General features: G+C 42.3%; 1 protein-coding gene across 1 annotated transcript in view; it reads left to right on the top strand.

Annotated features, from left to right (window-relative positions):
• The window catches only part of LOC144692735 (phospholipid phosphatase-related protein type 5-like), a 118,811-nt gene that overhangs the window by 48,510 nt on the left and 55,402 nt on the right, over positions 1-14,899 (top strand). The window contains exon 2 of the mRNA XM_078561818.1: positions 6,371-6,503. Coding sequence (XP_078417944.1) covers positions 6,371-6,503 — 133 coding nt within the window. The remainder of the gene's footprint in view (positions 1-6,370; positions 6,504-14,899) is intronic.

The following is a 14,899-nucleotide window of genomic DNA, read 5'->3' as shown; positions in this document are numbered from 1 at the left end:
GAGGATTCAGTGATGATAATACTGTTGAATATCAAGCAGAGTGGCTAAATACACTTTTCTTCGAGATGTTTGTTGCCTGAAATTTCTGTGGTATGAATGTTACTTGTGACTTACAGCCCAAGCCTGAATCTTTTTTCAGCTGTTAATGCATGCAGGCACCCAAACTGAACACTGTGTAACTATCAGCGAACATCCCCACCTCTGACCTTATGTTGGATGGAAGGGCATTGATGAATCAGCTGAAGATGGTTGGGTGTAGGACATTCCCATGAGGAACTCCTGCAGTGATGCCCTGTGGCTGAGATGATCAGTGCCCAACGGCCACCACCATGTTCCTATGCGCTAGATATGACTCCAACCATTGGAGAGTTTTCTTCTTGATTCCCGTTTTACTTGGGTTCCTTGATGCCACACTTGCTCAAATGCTAACTTGATCAAAGGGTAATCACTCTCACCCCTCCTCTTGGATTCAGCCCTTCTGTCCAAGGATATTAAAGGAAATAGCTGCAGAGATAGTGGATGCACTGGTAGTAATCTTCCAAGAATCCTTAGATTCTGGAAAAGTCCCATAGAATTGGATAACTGCCAATGTAACACCCTTATTCAAAAAAGGAGGGACAAAAAACAGGCAACTATAGGCCAGATAGCTTAACATCTGTCATTGGGAAAATGTGGAGTCTATTATAAAGGGTGTAATAGCAGAGCATTTAGAAATGCATAATATAATCAAGCAGAGTCAGCATGTCTTCATGAAGGGGAAATCATGCCTGACAAATTTATTAGAATTCTTTGAGGAAGAAACAAGCAGGATAGATAAAGGGGAATCAGTAGATGTGATATATTTGGATTTCCAAAAGGCGGTTGATAAGGTACCACACATAAGGCTACTTAATAAGATAACAGCCCATTGTGTTGGGGGTAATATATTAGCATTGGATAGAGGACTGGCTAACTAATAGAAGACAGAGAGTTGGGATATGGGGGGCATTTTCGGGATGGCAACCTGTAACTAGTGCAGTGCCAGAGGGATCAGTGCTGGGGTCCACAATTATTTACAATATATATTAATGACTTAGATGAGGGAAATGGATGTACTATCGCCAAATTTGTGGATGACACAAAAATAGGTGGGAAAGCAACTGGTGAGGATGATACAAAGAATCTACAGACTCTATAGACAGGTTAAGTGAATGGGCAAAAACGTGGCAAATGGAATATAATGTGGGAAAGTGTGAGGTTATGCACTTTGGCAAGAAGAATAGAGAAGCTGAATATTACTTAAATGGAGAAAGACTGAAGAAAGCTGCAGCACAGAGGGACTTGGGAGTCCTTGTGCAGGAATCCCAAAAAGCTAACATACAAGTTCAGCAGGTAATAGGGAAGGCAAATGGAATGTTAGCCTCTATTTCAAAGGGAATGGAGTATAAAAATAGTGAAATCTTGCTAAAACTATACAAGGCACAAGTTAGACCACACCTAGAATACTGTGAACAAGTTTGGTCCCCTTATCTAAGGAAAGATATACTGGCACTGGAGGCAGCCCAGAGAAGGTTCACTAGGTTGATCCTGGGGATGGAGGGATTTTCTTATGAGGAGAGGTTGTGTAGGTTGGGCCTGTACTCATTGGAATTTAGAAGAATGAGAGAAGACATTACTGAAACATATAAGATTCTTAGGGGGCTTGATAGGGTAGATGCTGAGAGATTGTTTCCCCTTCTGGGAGAGTCTAGGACCAGAGGGCATAATCTCAGAGTAAGGGGGTCGCCCATTTAAAACAGAGATGAGGAGGAATTTCTTCTCTCAGAGGGTAGCCAATCTGTGGAATTCTTTACCGTAGAGGGCTGTAGAGGCTGGGTCGTTAAGTATATTCAAGGCTGAGATAGATAGATTTTTAATAAGTATGGGAATCAAGGGTTATGGGGAAAAGGCAGGAAAGTGGAGCTAAGGATTATCAGATCAGTCATGATCTCATTGAATGGCAGAGCAGACACAATGGGCCGAATGGCCTACTTCTGCTCCTATGTCTTATGGTCTTAAGGATATAATGAGATCTTGAGGCGAGTTCCAGGCAGAACACAAACTGACCATCACTGAGCAGGTTATTGGTGAGCAAACACTACCTTATAGCAGTGTCAATGACATCTTCCATCACTTCCATCATTGATGATTGAGAGTAGGCTGATGGGGAGGTAGTTGGTTGGATTGGATGTGTCTTGATTTTTGTGGCCCAAACAAACCTGACCAATTTCCACTTTGAAAGGTTTACCAGACTGATTCCTGGGATGGCGCGGCTGACATATGAGGAGAGATTGAGTCGGTTAGGATTATATTCGCTGGAGTTCAGAAGAATGAGGGGGGTCTCATAGAAACCTATAAAATTCTAACAGGACTAGACAGGGTAGATGCAGGAAGGATGTTCCCAATGGTGGGGGAGTCCAGAACCAGGGGTCACTGTCTGAGGATATGGGGTAGATCATTTAGGACTGAGATGAGGAGAAATTTCTTCACCCAGAGAGTGGTGAGCATTCGCTACCACAGAAAGTAGTTGAGGCCAAAACATTGTATGTTTTCAAGAAGGAGTTAGATATAGCTCTTGGGGCAAAAGGGATCAAAGGATATGGGGAGAAAGCAGGAGCAGGCTATTGAGTTGGATGATCAGCCATGATCATAATGAATGGCGGAGCAGGCTTGAAGGGCCGAATGGCCTACGCCTGCTCCTAGTTTCTGTGTTTCTATGTTTGTCAGGTAGATGCCAGTGTTGTAGCTGTACTGGAACAAATTAGCTAGAGGAGCAGCTAGTTCTGGAGCACAAGGCTTCAGTACTACAGTGGGGATATTATCGATGTCCCATCGTTTTTGCAGTGTGCTCAGCCATTTCTTGATATCGTGTGGATGGAATTGAATTGGAATTCTGGTTTCTGTTATGGTGGGGACCTTAGGAGGAGACTGAGATGGATCATCGGCTTGGTACCTCTGCCTGAAGATGGTTGAAAACGCTTCAGCCTTGTCTTTTACATTCACAAGCTGGGTTCCATCATTATTGAAGATGGAAATGTTTACCAGGTTGGCACTTCATTTTTAGAAATGCCTGGTGATGCACCTGGTATTCTCTTCCACACTTCTCATTGAGCCAGGGTACCCTGGCTTGATGATAATTGTAGTGTGAGGGATATGCTAGGCCATCCGATCACAAATGGTGGTGGTATACAATTCTGCTGCATGGATGTCCAGTTTTGAACAGGAGTAGGCTATTTCACTCTTTGGCTCTGTTCCACCATTCAATGAGATCATGGCTGCTCTGTGACCTAACTCCAAATACCTGCCTGTATCCCATTTTCCTTAATACCTTTGGCTAATCTCATTTTTAAAAGAAATAACAGATCTAGCATTAATTGCCATTTGTGGAAGAGAGCCCCAAATTTCTACCACCCTTTGCATGAAGAAGTGCCTCCTAATTTTACTCCTAAAAGATCTGGCTCTAATTTGTAGACTGTGCCTCCTAGCCCTAGACTCCCCAACCTGCAGAAATAGTTTCACTTTATTCACCCTATCTCAATATCTTGAAAGGGCTTGATCAAATCACCCCTTAATCTTTTAAATTCCAGGGATTACAACCCTAACTTGTTTAATCTCTCCTCAGATCTTATTCCTCATGGAGTCCAAGTATCATTCTAGTAAATCTACCACTCTTTGAGGCCAATTTATGTCCTTCCTAACGTGTGGTGCCCAGAACTGCTCCAGGTGCAGTCAGGGCTTTGTATAGCTGAAGCGTGACTTCTACCCCCTTGTATTCTATTCCTCTAGATGTAAAGTTCTGCATTCCATTAGCCTTTTTAATTAATTCTGCACTTGTTCATGATCTATAAATGACCTGTGTCGTACTCAATTGTTCAATTGTTTGGTATTTGATTTTGTGTGTCTGTTAACTGTTTTCTGTGCGCTTTTAGTCAAGCCTGGGTGTGGTGACAGCCAAACAGAAACTAAACTAAAAGCCGGGAGTTGCAAGCATGAGAGCAGACGTTTTAAAAGCATTGTAAATAAAACTCCTGTTTAGACATTGAAGCTGGTGTCTTTTCTGCATACCTCCAAGGCATAAAACACAACAACCTCTGTACCTGGACCCTGCTGAAGGATTCTGTTCTGAATCTATCCTATTTAGCACAATGGTAGTGCCAGAAAACATGATGGATGCTCCACAAGTAGCATTGGCTTTGTTGAAGGTCTACTTATATGCTGGCACTGTAAGGCCTTTCTATCGGTACACCAAAACCCTTGAAATAACACAGGTTTATTGATGAATGAGAAAAAAGTTTGAGATTGCATGCAGGCAGATGGTAGTTAATATTTATCCTCAAGTAGTGCTCCATATAGTTTTTCCTGACTTTCATGCAGTCCTGACTCTGGTCTTTGCAAACCTCTCTCTGCTTTGTGACAATTTTTTAATATTTATTCTTTCATGGGATTTGGGTATTGCTGGCTAGGCCAGCATTTATTGCCCATGCCTAATTACCCTTGAAAAGGTGACGGTGAGCCACTTTCTTGAACACCTGCAGTTCATGTGGTGTAGGTACACCCACAGTGCTGTTAGGGAGGGAATTCCAGGTTTTTGACCCAGCGACAATGAGGGAACGGCAATATAGTTCCAAGTCAGGGTGGCGTTGGCTTGGAAGGGAACTAGAGGTGGTGGATCTCCCATGCGTCTGCTAGCCTTGTCCCTTGAGGTGGGTTTGGAAGGTGCTGTCAAAGGAGCTTTGGTAAGTTGCTGTAGTGCATCTTGTAGGTAGTACACAATGCTGCCACTGAGAGTTGGCTGTGGAAGGAGTGACTGTTGAAGGTGGTGGATGGTGTGCCAGTCAAGTGGACTGCTTTGTCCTGGATGTGCTGATACTATTCTATTTCCTTCTACTTCCATACTTCTTCTCTGTGCAGCAGCTTCTCCACCACTATCATACAAAACAAAATGAGACAGATGCACACAAACTAAGAGACATACACTGACTCAAGTACTTGACTGAGGGAGGGAGAAGAGAGATAAAAAAAAACAATGCATTGAGCGACACGGATTGGGGTCAAGGGCTACAAATGAAGACAGCCAAAATGGTACGCATGTACAAACTGCACACACATGAACTTTTCTCATAGGTTGATGCTAGCAGCAGCTCCAGAGGGACCTATTATCCGTCCTGGGAGACTCCCAGACTATCCAGGAAGGTTGCAACCCTAAGGTTGAGGTTGGAGATGCAGGCTTCAACAACTTGTTCTCAACAATTTGCACAATTAGATGCAGAAGTAGGCTGTTAATGTGTAAACTTTGCCAGACTAAACTTATGACAGAAAATGTGTTTGAACAATTGGGGGGAAATTATAGACTTTGTTCTTCCTTACAGATTCACTTTAAAATGTGCTACAATTTAACCTCTCACACTGACAATCATATTTCCATTTTGCTGCCTGGCAATTGCTGGTAGTCAATTGGCCACGCAATAGCAATGGATATTGAATACCATTAGGTTAAACATTTTGTTGCTTCGCTGTAAGTGGCACATTTTTAGAACATTTGTCAGAGCTGGTTACATTTTTTTATAATGGTGCTGAGAAGAGGTAGCTTTAAAGTATTTCAAACAATTGTACAGTTTGCTTGTTAGATGGTATCATTTGCACAACTAGCAGACAGCAGTGTAGGGGATAAAAGCAAAAAACTGCAGATGCTGGAAATCTGAAGAGTCATACGGACTCGAGACGTTAACTGTATTCCTCTCCGCAGATGCTGTCAGACCTGCTGAGTTTTTCCAGGTAGCAGTGTAGGGGGTCAAGGTTATGAACAGTAGACTAGGGGTTTAAGACTTCAAAATCCAGTACAGGGTATTCCTTTGTGTCTTTAGGATGGCACAAATTTGTAAGAGAGGATCTTTGCTGGTGAATAATAGTGATACACAATTACATCTGGTTAAAATAATATATATTTAATATATGTGATGTATTTACTAAACATAGCTGTATACCACTGTATTATCCATGAGCAAAGATGGTCTGATTCATTGCTTTGTGACTGGGTTTAATCGGCAATGAATGTATTAGCCTTGCCAAAATGTGCCAGCAAACCTGAAGAGGATTCAAAACAAAAACAGAATTACCTGGAAAAACTCAGCAGGTCTGGCAGCATCGGCGGAGAAGAAAAGAGTTGACGTTTCGAGTCCTCATGACCCTTCAGCAGAACTGAGTATAGTTAGGAGAGGGGTGAAATAATAAGAGGATTCAGTTCGATGCTAACCAAAACAAATCTGTAATCGATGGCAGTGCATGTGTGTTACAGTTTCCATGTTTCATTGTGCTAATTTTAAAATGCAATAATCTCTTTATTGTTTGAAAGATGATCGTGGGAGAAGTGGCTGTATTTTTCCTTCAATCAGCTACTAAGGAGTTTGGAAGTCGTGAGAAGACCATAATAACTGGAGATTGTTGCTACATCAATCCATTGGTGCGCAGAACGGTTAGGTTCCTTGGTAAGAGTGATATTTAAAGTTCTATCTGAAAAAGCATGCCTATTTGCAAGGCTAACATTTTCTAAATTAAAAATGCACAATACATAATGTCACATTGTTGCCCTTTGATTATTGTATTTCCTTTCTAATTGTATTCAAGGCACCCTTTAAAATATGCCAACCATATAATTTTCACAAATTAATAATATGAATATTATCTAGTGGAATGTACAAAATCATCAAACATACCCTCATTTGGTGCTGCTTCATGCTCTCATCTGGACCTGGAAAAATTTATCAATTTTGCTACCAATTTCCACCCCCCTATCACCTTCACATGGTCCATCTCCGACACTTCCCTTCCTTTCCTTAACCTCTCTGTCTCCATTTCTGGTGATAGACTGTCCATCAATATTCATTACAAGCCCACTAACTCCAACAGCTAACTCGACTATAGCTCCTCACACCCGCTTCCTGTAAGGACTCCATCCCATTCTCTCAGTTCCTCTGCCTCCGTTGCATCTGTTCCAATGATGTCCCCTTCCAAAACGCTCCTGATATGTCTTCCTTTTTCCTTAACCGAGGATACCCACCCCCACACCCCACCAAGGTTGAAAAGGCCATCAACCGTGTCTGACTCATCTTCAGCACCTCTGCCCTCACCCCTTCCCCTCCCTCCCAGAACCATGATGGGGCCCCCCTTGTCCTCACTTTTCACCCCACCAGCCTCCGCATTCAAAGGATCATTCTCTGCCATTTCCGCCAACTCCAGCATGATGCCACCACCAAACACATCTTCCCCTCACCCCTCTGTTAGCATTCCATAGGGACTGTTCCCTCCGTGACACCCTGGTCCACTCCTCCATCACCCCCAACACCTCATCCCCCTCCCACGGCACTTTCCCGTGAAATCACGAAAGGTGCAACACCTGCCACTATACCTCCTCCCTCCTCACTGTCCAAGGCCCCAAACATTCCTTTCAGGTGAAGCAGTGCTTCACTTGCAGCTCCTTCAATTTGGCCTATCGTACTCACTGCTCCCAATGTGGTCTCCTCTACATCGGGGAGAGCAAACGCAGACTGGGTGATCGCTTTGCAGAACACCTTCGGTCTGTCCGCAAGCATGACCCACCCAACGCTTATCATTTCAACACACCACCCTGCTCTCATGCCCACATGTCTGCCCCTGGCCTGTTGCAATATTCCAGTGAAGTCCAACGCAAACTGGAGGAACAGCACCTCATCTTCTGATTAGGCACTTTACAGCCTTCCGGACTTAACATTGAGTTCACCAACTTCTCTCCTCCTTCTTGACCCCCTTTTTAAATCCAATTTTTATTTATTTATTTATGTTTATTCATCTATTTACTTATTTATTTATTTTAATTTTATTTTATTCTTTCGTTTATTTGTTCATTTTTTAATCCTTTTTCCCCAAAACCCCCTTCCCCCAGAGGGCCATCTGTCACTTGTTTTTATGTTTTGCTTTCAGAGTGCTGACCCTTGTTCGGCTACTACCTTCCGCTATCTTACCTTTATGCCACTATCAGCGCCTTCTTTACTCTTTATCACTACCATCAACACTCCCTTCGTCTTGTGTCCCTGACATCTTTGTCAATCTCGCCTCAGCTGTCATCTATCCCTGATCTCCTATCTCGTTCCACTAGCTCCACCCCCCCTTAAACAGTATAAAATCCATCATATTTCTGCTTCTCTTTAGCTCTGAAGAAGAGACATACGGACTTGAAACGTTAACTCAGTTTCTCCCTCCAAAGATTCTGCCAGACCTGCTGAGTTTTTCCAGCATTTCCTGTTTTTACTTCATTCAATTGTATTGCTGAATGAATTAAAATAGTAAGAAAACATTAAACATTGTTATGCATTTTATGGTCATAAAACCTTTAAGTTAAATCTCTCTCGGAAATGGCTACAATTTGAACAGGTTTCTGCCTTGTTAAAACAGTTTGACACCAGGAACAGACTGTAGCTTTTGGAAAGAGTACAGACTACCAGAGGGCACACTTTTACTATTAACTTGAAATTTGTTGATCTTCACAATTGACAGACTTCATGCCCAAACTTGCATTTTATATTTGGACTGTAATAGGAATAGTGATTGGCTGAAAAGACATTATACTGAGGGAACGGTTTATATTATTTCTCACTAAATAGGCATTGGCAGGTGGTAATCTTAATGACGGCAATGGCTGCTACCAGCTGATAACACAAGATACAGTTTATAAATATATCAAAGGCACTCTCAGAGACTGAACATGAACCAATTATAGAAGGAAAGCCATTCTACTTTGGAACACATTGCTGTCATTGATTCATATTGAGCACTTAGGATGGTCAAAATCTATATTCTTCAGTCTGCCAAACCTTGTTCTCCGCCGTTCACTGTTGTTACATAATAAAACAAATATTGACTACAGCATTCAGACTGTAGAGTAAATTAGTACACAATTGTTTTGAGCAATTTCTCTGAAATTTGCCTGTCCACCTCTTTAAGAGATATTAAACCACATATTTTATTCGGACTAATACCTCTGATAAAGCAGCAGAAAATGTTTCAGATAAGAGCATTAAACATTCAAATGCTTGTATTCCGCAGCATAATTTCAAAGCCATTGTGTTTTTAAATGACGTTAAGTGCTGCCTTTATTTTTTGTATTGTGAATCAGCTATGTAGAGAATGTGGTTGCAATTATCTTCTTCCATTGAAAAGACAAAATCAGCTCGCTATCGCATTTGTCCTTATCCCATGACAGTGCTGAAATTTTTTGAATTGATAATGTGCTGCTTAAAGTAGCAGGTTTTAGCTGTTGAGTTGGGAGGGCAGATCGGGAAAGCTCCCCGCTCCGCAAACCCGACTCAGGGAAAAGTGTCCTGAATCTCAGATTTTCATTCTGGGATGGGTTGGGGCTAACTGGAGTCAGGCCTGCTCCAACAGTGTGTATGCAGCCACAGGGCTGCCTAGTGCAAAGCCAACTGTCTAAAAGGCCAGCCTCAGTGCTCCGGGACTTTGTCCCATCAGTAAAAAAAAACAAAAAAATGCCCTCTAACCCTCATCCCCCTCACCCTTGTGCACACTCCCCATGCCCTATCCATGCCCCCACCTTCATGGCCCCTCATACCCTCCATGTCCACCTATGCCTCTCTACCCACCCCCAAGGCCTCTCATACCTCCATGCCAACCCATACCTCTGTCCAGCCCCATGGCCCCGATACCCTCTATGCTTCTCTACTCAGCCCCATGCATCTTTATAGCCCCTATGCCAACTTAGTGCCAACTCACATCAACCCATGATCCCCACTCATCCCCATGGCCCTTTATAACCCATATGCCAACTTGTTGCCAACTCATGTCCCTCACCCACCACTCTTTCACCCTCACACCCTCCATGCCAATTGATCCAATATCCATCATGGGCAGACATCAGGATCCATGCTGAGTTGAAATAAAATAGAGTTCTAAATGCCTACTGAGAGCTTAATGATTAAAAAACCCTCAATCTTAAAAAAAACATTCAATACATTTAAATTACCACAAGTACTTAATCCATTATAAAAACAAACATTTCCTTCCAGCACTTAAACCCTTATAGAAACAAATATTTTCTTCAAGTTCTTAATCCCTTATCAAAGCAAACATTTGTCTTCATAGCCTCACATCAAAGAATTTATAACCACTTGGAGCTATCAATCAAACTGTGAACTTATAGCACCCCCTCCTCTCCACTGTGATAATGATAGATTGTAGAATCAGTCATGCAGCACTAATCCTACAATCCTCCGGCTCATGTCAGTGGACAGCTGGTGAAATTGCCAGCACGGATTTTTTTCAACTGCAAGCTGTTTTTTTTCCATAAAATTTAAAGGGCTTGGGGATTTAAACGCCTTGATAGCTTGACAGTTCCTCTGAGTTTATATGCTTTTCATGCACTTTCATGATTACTTTTAACAATCCCAAAAGGCACTTGACCTCTCGCAAAGGGTCACTTTACCTCTCAAAAAGGGTACCCCACCTCTCCAAATAGCTCCAGCAGCTTTACACCTTTTGCTTAAATATCTAAAGCCCACAAGTCATGTTTTGGACATCACATTAATGAAAATTGGATCTGTTTGAACGCAGCTGCACTCTTATACGTGCAGATTGCTTCTTGAACCACAGATGTACAAACTACAACCCACCCCCATTTTCCACCTGTGAAAATGGTGGGTGCCAGGCTCAGGGGTGGGACTTCAGGAATCATGACTCAGGCACGATTTTGGCTAAGGCCCTTATGTCATTGTGCAACTTCGGGCCAAAATCTTAAAACCATTGTAATGAGAGGCCACTCCGAATTGTTAATCTTTGTTTTCAGCTTTTAAACTTGTCGGGCATTTCACATATTTTCTGTTTTGAAGCCTATTAACACATGGGTGGAGACTCCTGCTAACAATAATAGCAGATTAATGCTTAATGCATTTAATGTAAACTGGCACATGTTAAGATAATGGACAGACGAGTGTTATTTATCTGCTATTATTGCCAAAGAAATTTCTAGCCTACTTTGCTCTTTAAACCTTGTCAAAAGAGAAAATCTTTTATTTGAATAAAAACATTGCACTGAGCAACTATTAAAAAAAAAGGTGTATGGAAATTAGCTTAAGGAACAGGCAAAAGCGATAAATTTTGTGCAGTGAGGGGGAACTATCTAGGATTTGCAAATTGATATACTCTTTATTGATTCATAATAACAAACTGCATTTATATAGCACCTCTAGTATAGTAAAATGTCCCAAGGTGATTAACAGGAGCATTACCAAATAAAATGTGACACCCAGCACATGAGGAGATATCAGGGCAGATGATCAAAAGCTTGGTTAAATAGGTAGGTTTTAAGGAGAGTCTTAAAGGAGAAAAGAGAGGGGGAGAGGTTTAGAGGGGGAGTTCCAGAGCTTCAGGCCTTAGAATCTGATGGCACAGCCACCAATGGCGGAGCAATTAAAATCAGGGATGCTCAAGAGGCCAGGATTGGAGAAGCGGAGGTACCTTGAAGTGTTGTAGGGTGGAGGAGATTATAGAGATAGGGAGGGACAAGGCCTTAGATGGATTTGGAAATAAGGATGAGCATTTTAAAATCGAGGTGTTGCTTAATCAGAAGCCAATGTAGGTCAAACATATGAACATATTACATGCGAATATATGAATTAGGAGCAGGAGTAGGCCATTTGGCCCCTCGAGCCTGCTCCACCACTTAATATGATCATGGTTAATCTGATTGTGGTCTCAATGCCACTATCCTGCTTACCCCTGACCCTTTGATTCCCTTGTTAGTTAACAGTTTATCTAATTCTGCTTTAAAAATATTCAACGACCCTGCCTTCGCCAGTCTCTAGGGAAGAGAGCTCCATCGACTCACAACCCTCTGAGAGAAAAGATTTCTCCACCTCCCAGTCTTAAATGGGAGAGCCCTTATTTTTAAACTGTGTCCCCTAGTTCTAGTCTCTCCCATAAGGGGAAACATCCTTTCAGCATCTACTCGGTCAAGTCCCCTCAGGATCTTATGTCTCAATAAGATCACCTCTCATTCTTCACAATTCCAACAGATACAGGCCCAACCTGTCCAACCTCTCCCCGTAAGATAACTCCCTCATCCCAGGAATCAGTCGAGTGAACCTTCTCTGAACTGCTTATAATGCAATTATGTCCTTTCTTAAATAAGAGGACCCTGCAAAATTGTGCACAGTACTCCAGAAGTGGTCTCACCAATGTCCTGTGCAACTGTAGCAAAATATCCCTACTTTTCAGCAAACCGAGAGGTGATGGGTCAACAGCAATATTCCGTCTAAGCTGTTGGGGTGTGTGGCTGTCGAACAATCAAGAACGAACTGTGCAGGAAGCAAACAGGCAGCACACAAGCTCTATTGCCATTAAAATGTGCGCGTGCATGGCCACTATCAATTTTAAACGGACTGCGCAGTACAACAAGCTGTCCGCATAGAGCAAACATAAGTTAGAGGAAGCATCGGTGAATTGGACTTAGTGTGAGTCAGAACCCGGGCAACAGAGCTTTTTATAAGCTCAGGTTTGCAACAGGAGGCCAATCAGAGATGTAATGGGATCGTCAAGTTTAGAGGGAATAGAAGCATGAATGTGAGTTTCAGCAGTAAATGAACTGAGGCAGAGGCAGAATCAGGTGATGTTACAGAGGTGGGAATAGACGGTTGCAGTGATGGTGCGAACATCTGGTTAGAAGTTCATCTCAGGATCAAATATGGCATCAAAATTGTGAACATCAACCTTAGACAGTTGCCAGGGAGAGTGATGGAGCCAATGGCTAAGAGGACAATGACTTCAGTCTCCCCAATATTTAGTTGCAGGAGATTTCTGTTCATCCAGTACAGGTTATCAGACAGGCATTCTGACAATTTAGAGACAAAGAAGGAGTCGAGAGAGGTGATGCTGATTTAAAGCTGGATGTTGTCAGCGTACATGTGAAAACTGGCATTATGTTTTCAGATAATGTTGCCAGAGGGCAGCATATAGATGAGGGATAGGGAGGGCCTAAGGACAGATCCTTGTGGGACACCAGAGGTAACGGTGTGGGAGCAGGAAGTGAAGCCATTGAAAATGATTCTCTGGCTATGACAAAATAGATAACAATATAAATCATGTGAGTGCAGTCCCATCTCGCTGGATGACAGTGGAAAATTGTTGAAGATAGTGTGCCAAAGGCTGCAGACAGGAATAGTTTAGGAAGGAGGGATAGTTTATCACTGTCACAGTCATGTAGAATGTTATTTGTGAATTTGATAAGTGCCATTTCATTACAGTGGTTGGGGTGGAAACCTAATTGGAGAGATTCAAAGCTCTGGGAAAGATGGGCACTGATTTGGAAAGCTTCAACACATTTAAGGATTTTGGAGAGGAAAGGGAGGTTGGGGATGGGGCAGTAACTGCAGTGACAGAGGAGTTGTGAGTTGGGTTTTTGAGGAGGGGATGATGACGGCAGATTTGAAGGACAGGCAGGCAGTACCTGAGGAGAGGTACTCTTCACATATCTACAGTGGATGTTGAACAATATGCTTTTGAGATTTACAGGCTGTCTTCCTCATTACAGTTTGGTAACTGAGTGTCCTCCACCATGGACAGCTAAACAAATTTCAATTAGATTTCAATATTATAGAACATAACTGAAATACACAACCCACTTCAATCTGCAGTATACAGCACATTAGTATGCTGTACATAATTGTAAATAATGAGAGCTTTAGTGCAACTTCTTAAACCCAGAAAAACTCAACCCCATTGCCAACTCTATTTTATTTTCTAACCCAGGATGCTCAAATATAGACAGTTAATGCATTCATACATATCTCCAAAAAGCATCTGTGGCTGGCCTTGAAGAAAATAATTCTTCATCTAAGAAAACAGCTTAGTATCTCCAAAGAAGCTCAGGGTCGACATTAATAGAACACAGGCTGGTGGCAGTGGTTGGGAGGTTGGGAATGCTAAAGTGAATCAAAGCATTTATCCACTCATTCCCCATCCTGGTATGGCCAACTGCATCTTACATTGCGAGGATGCCTGCCCACGTTGACGGACTCCACTTTAGGTATGAAGATCTCGCTCTGATAATGCACTCGGTGTCCAATTTGACATTTAATCTGGCGGACAAGCAGAGCAACAGTGGTAGCTTCTCCACAAGGTCAAAACCTGCTAGAAACAGCTGACAAAGCCTGAAACAGTGCTCCTCTAAGTCCCATAAAGAAATCCTGAGCCTCTCCAGCCCTGGGCTTTCAACCCTCTTCCTATGATCAGAATTCACAAGCTCTTACCTTGTATTGGGGTCCATTCCATTGGGTCCCACATGACGGCCTCCAGGCATCCAATTTTAATTGGTGGGCTGGAGGTTGGCATGTGCCATGCTAATAAACCCAAATTGTTAGCCTCCGTGCTACCTATCCCAAAAGGACAGGAAATTCACTGTGCTATGTTCCCGCTGAGAGCTAAAATCAAGACTATCATTGCAGGAAATGAAATTTTTTTTTGAAAAGCTGCATTTTAGCAATGTATTTATTATTTGGGAGCAAATATTAAATAGCTGTATTTGTAAGTGCAACTTACAGAAACTGCTGGTTTATCTTCAAAAGCATTTCGTACATGTTCGCATACAGGTGTGTAATTAATTTTGAAAACCTCCACTCTGCCCCTAAATGATTGGATTGATTCTGAAACCCTACAGTCCTACCTTCCAACTAATTTAATTTGTTAATATTGACAATTCCAATCTCAGTAAAAAAAAAGTTGATTACTCTTGTGACTTCTGACAAACTGACACATGTCAAAAAACTGACTCTCTGTTTAATACCCATTAGCTGGCACATATCTCAGCCTACTCCTGCTTCTTTTGTTGACCGAAAAAGCA

This window comes from Cetorhinus maximus, chromosome 17, assembly GCF_964194155.1.
Source record: "Cetorhinus maximus chromosome 17, sCetMax3.hap1.1, whole genome shotgun sequence".
Classification (NCBI taxonomy): Eukaryota; Metazoa; Chordata; class Chondrichthyes; order Lamniformes; family Cetorhinidae; genus Cetorhinus; species Cetorhinus maximus.
Note: the sequence above shows the minus strand (reverse complement) of the source record. Positions and strands in the feature narration are given on the sequence as shown.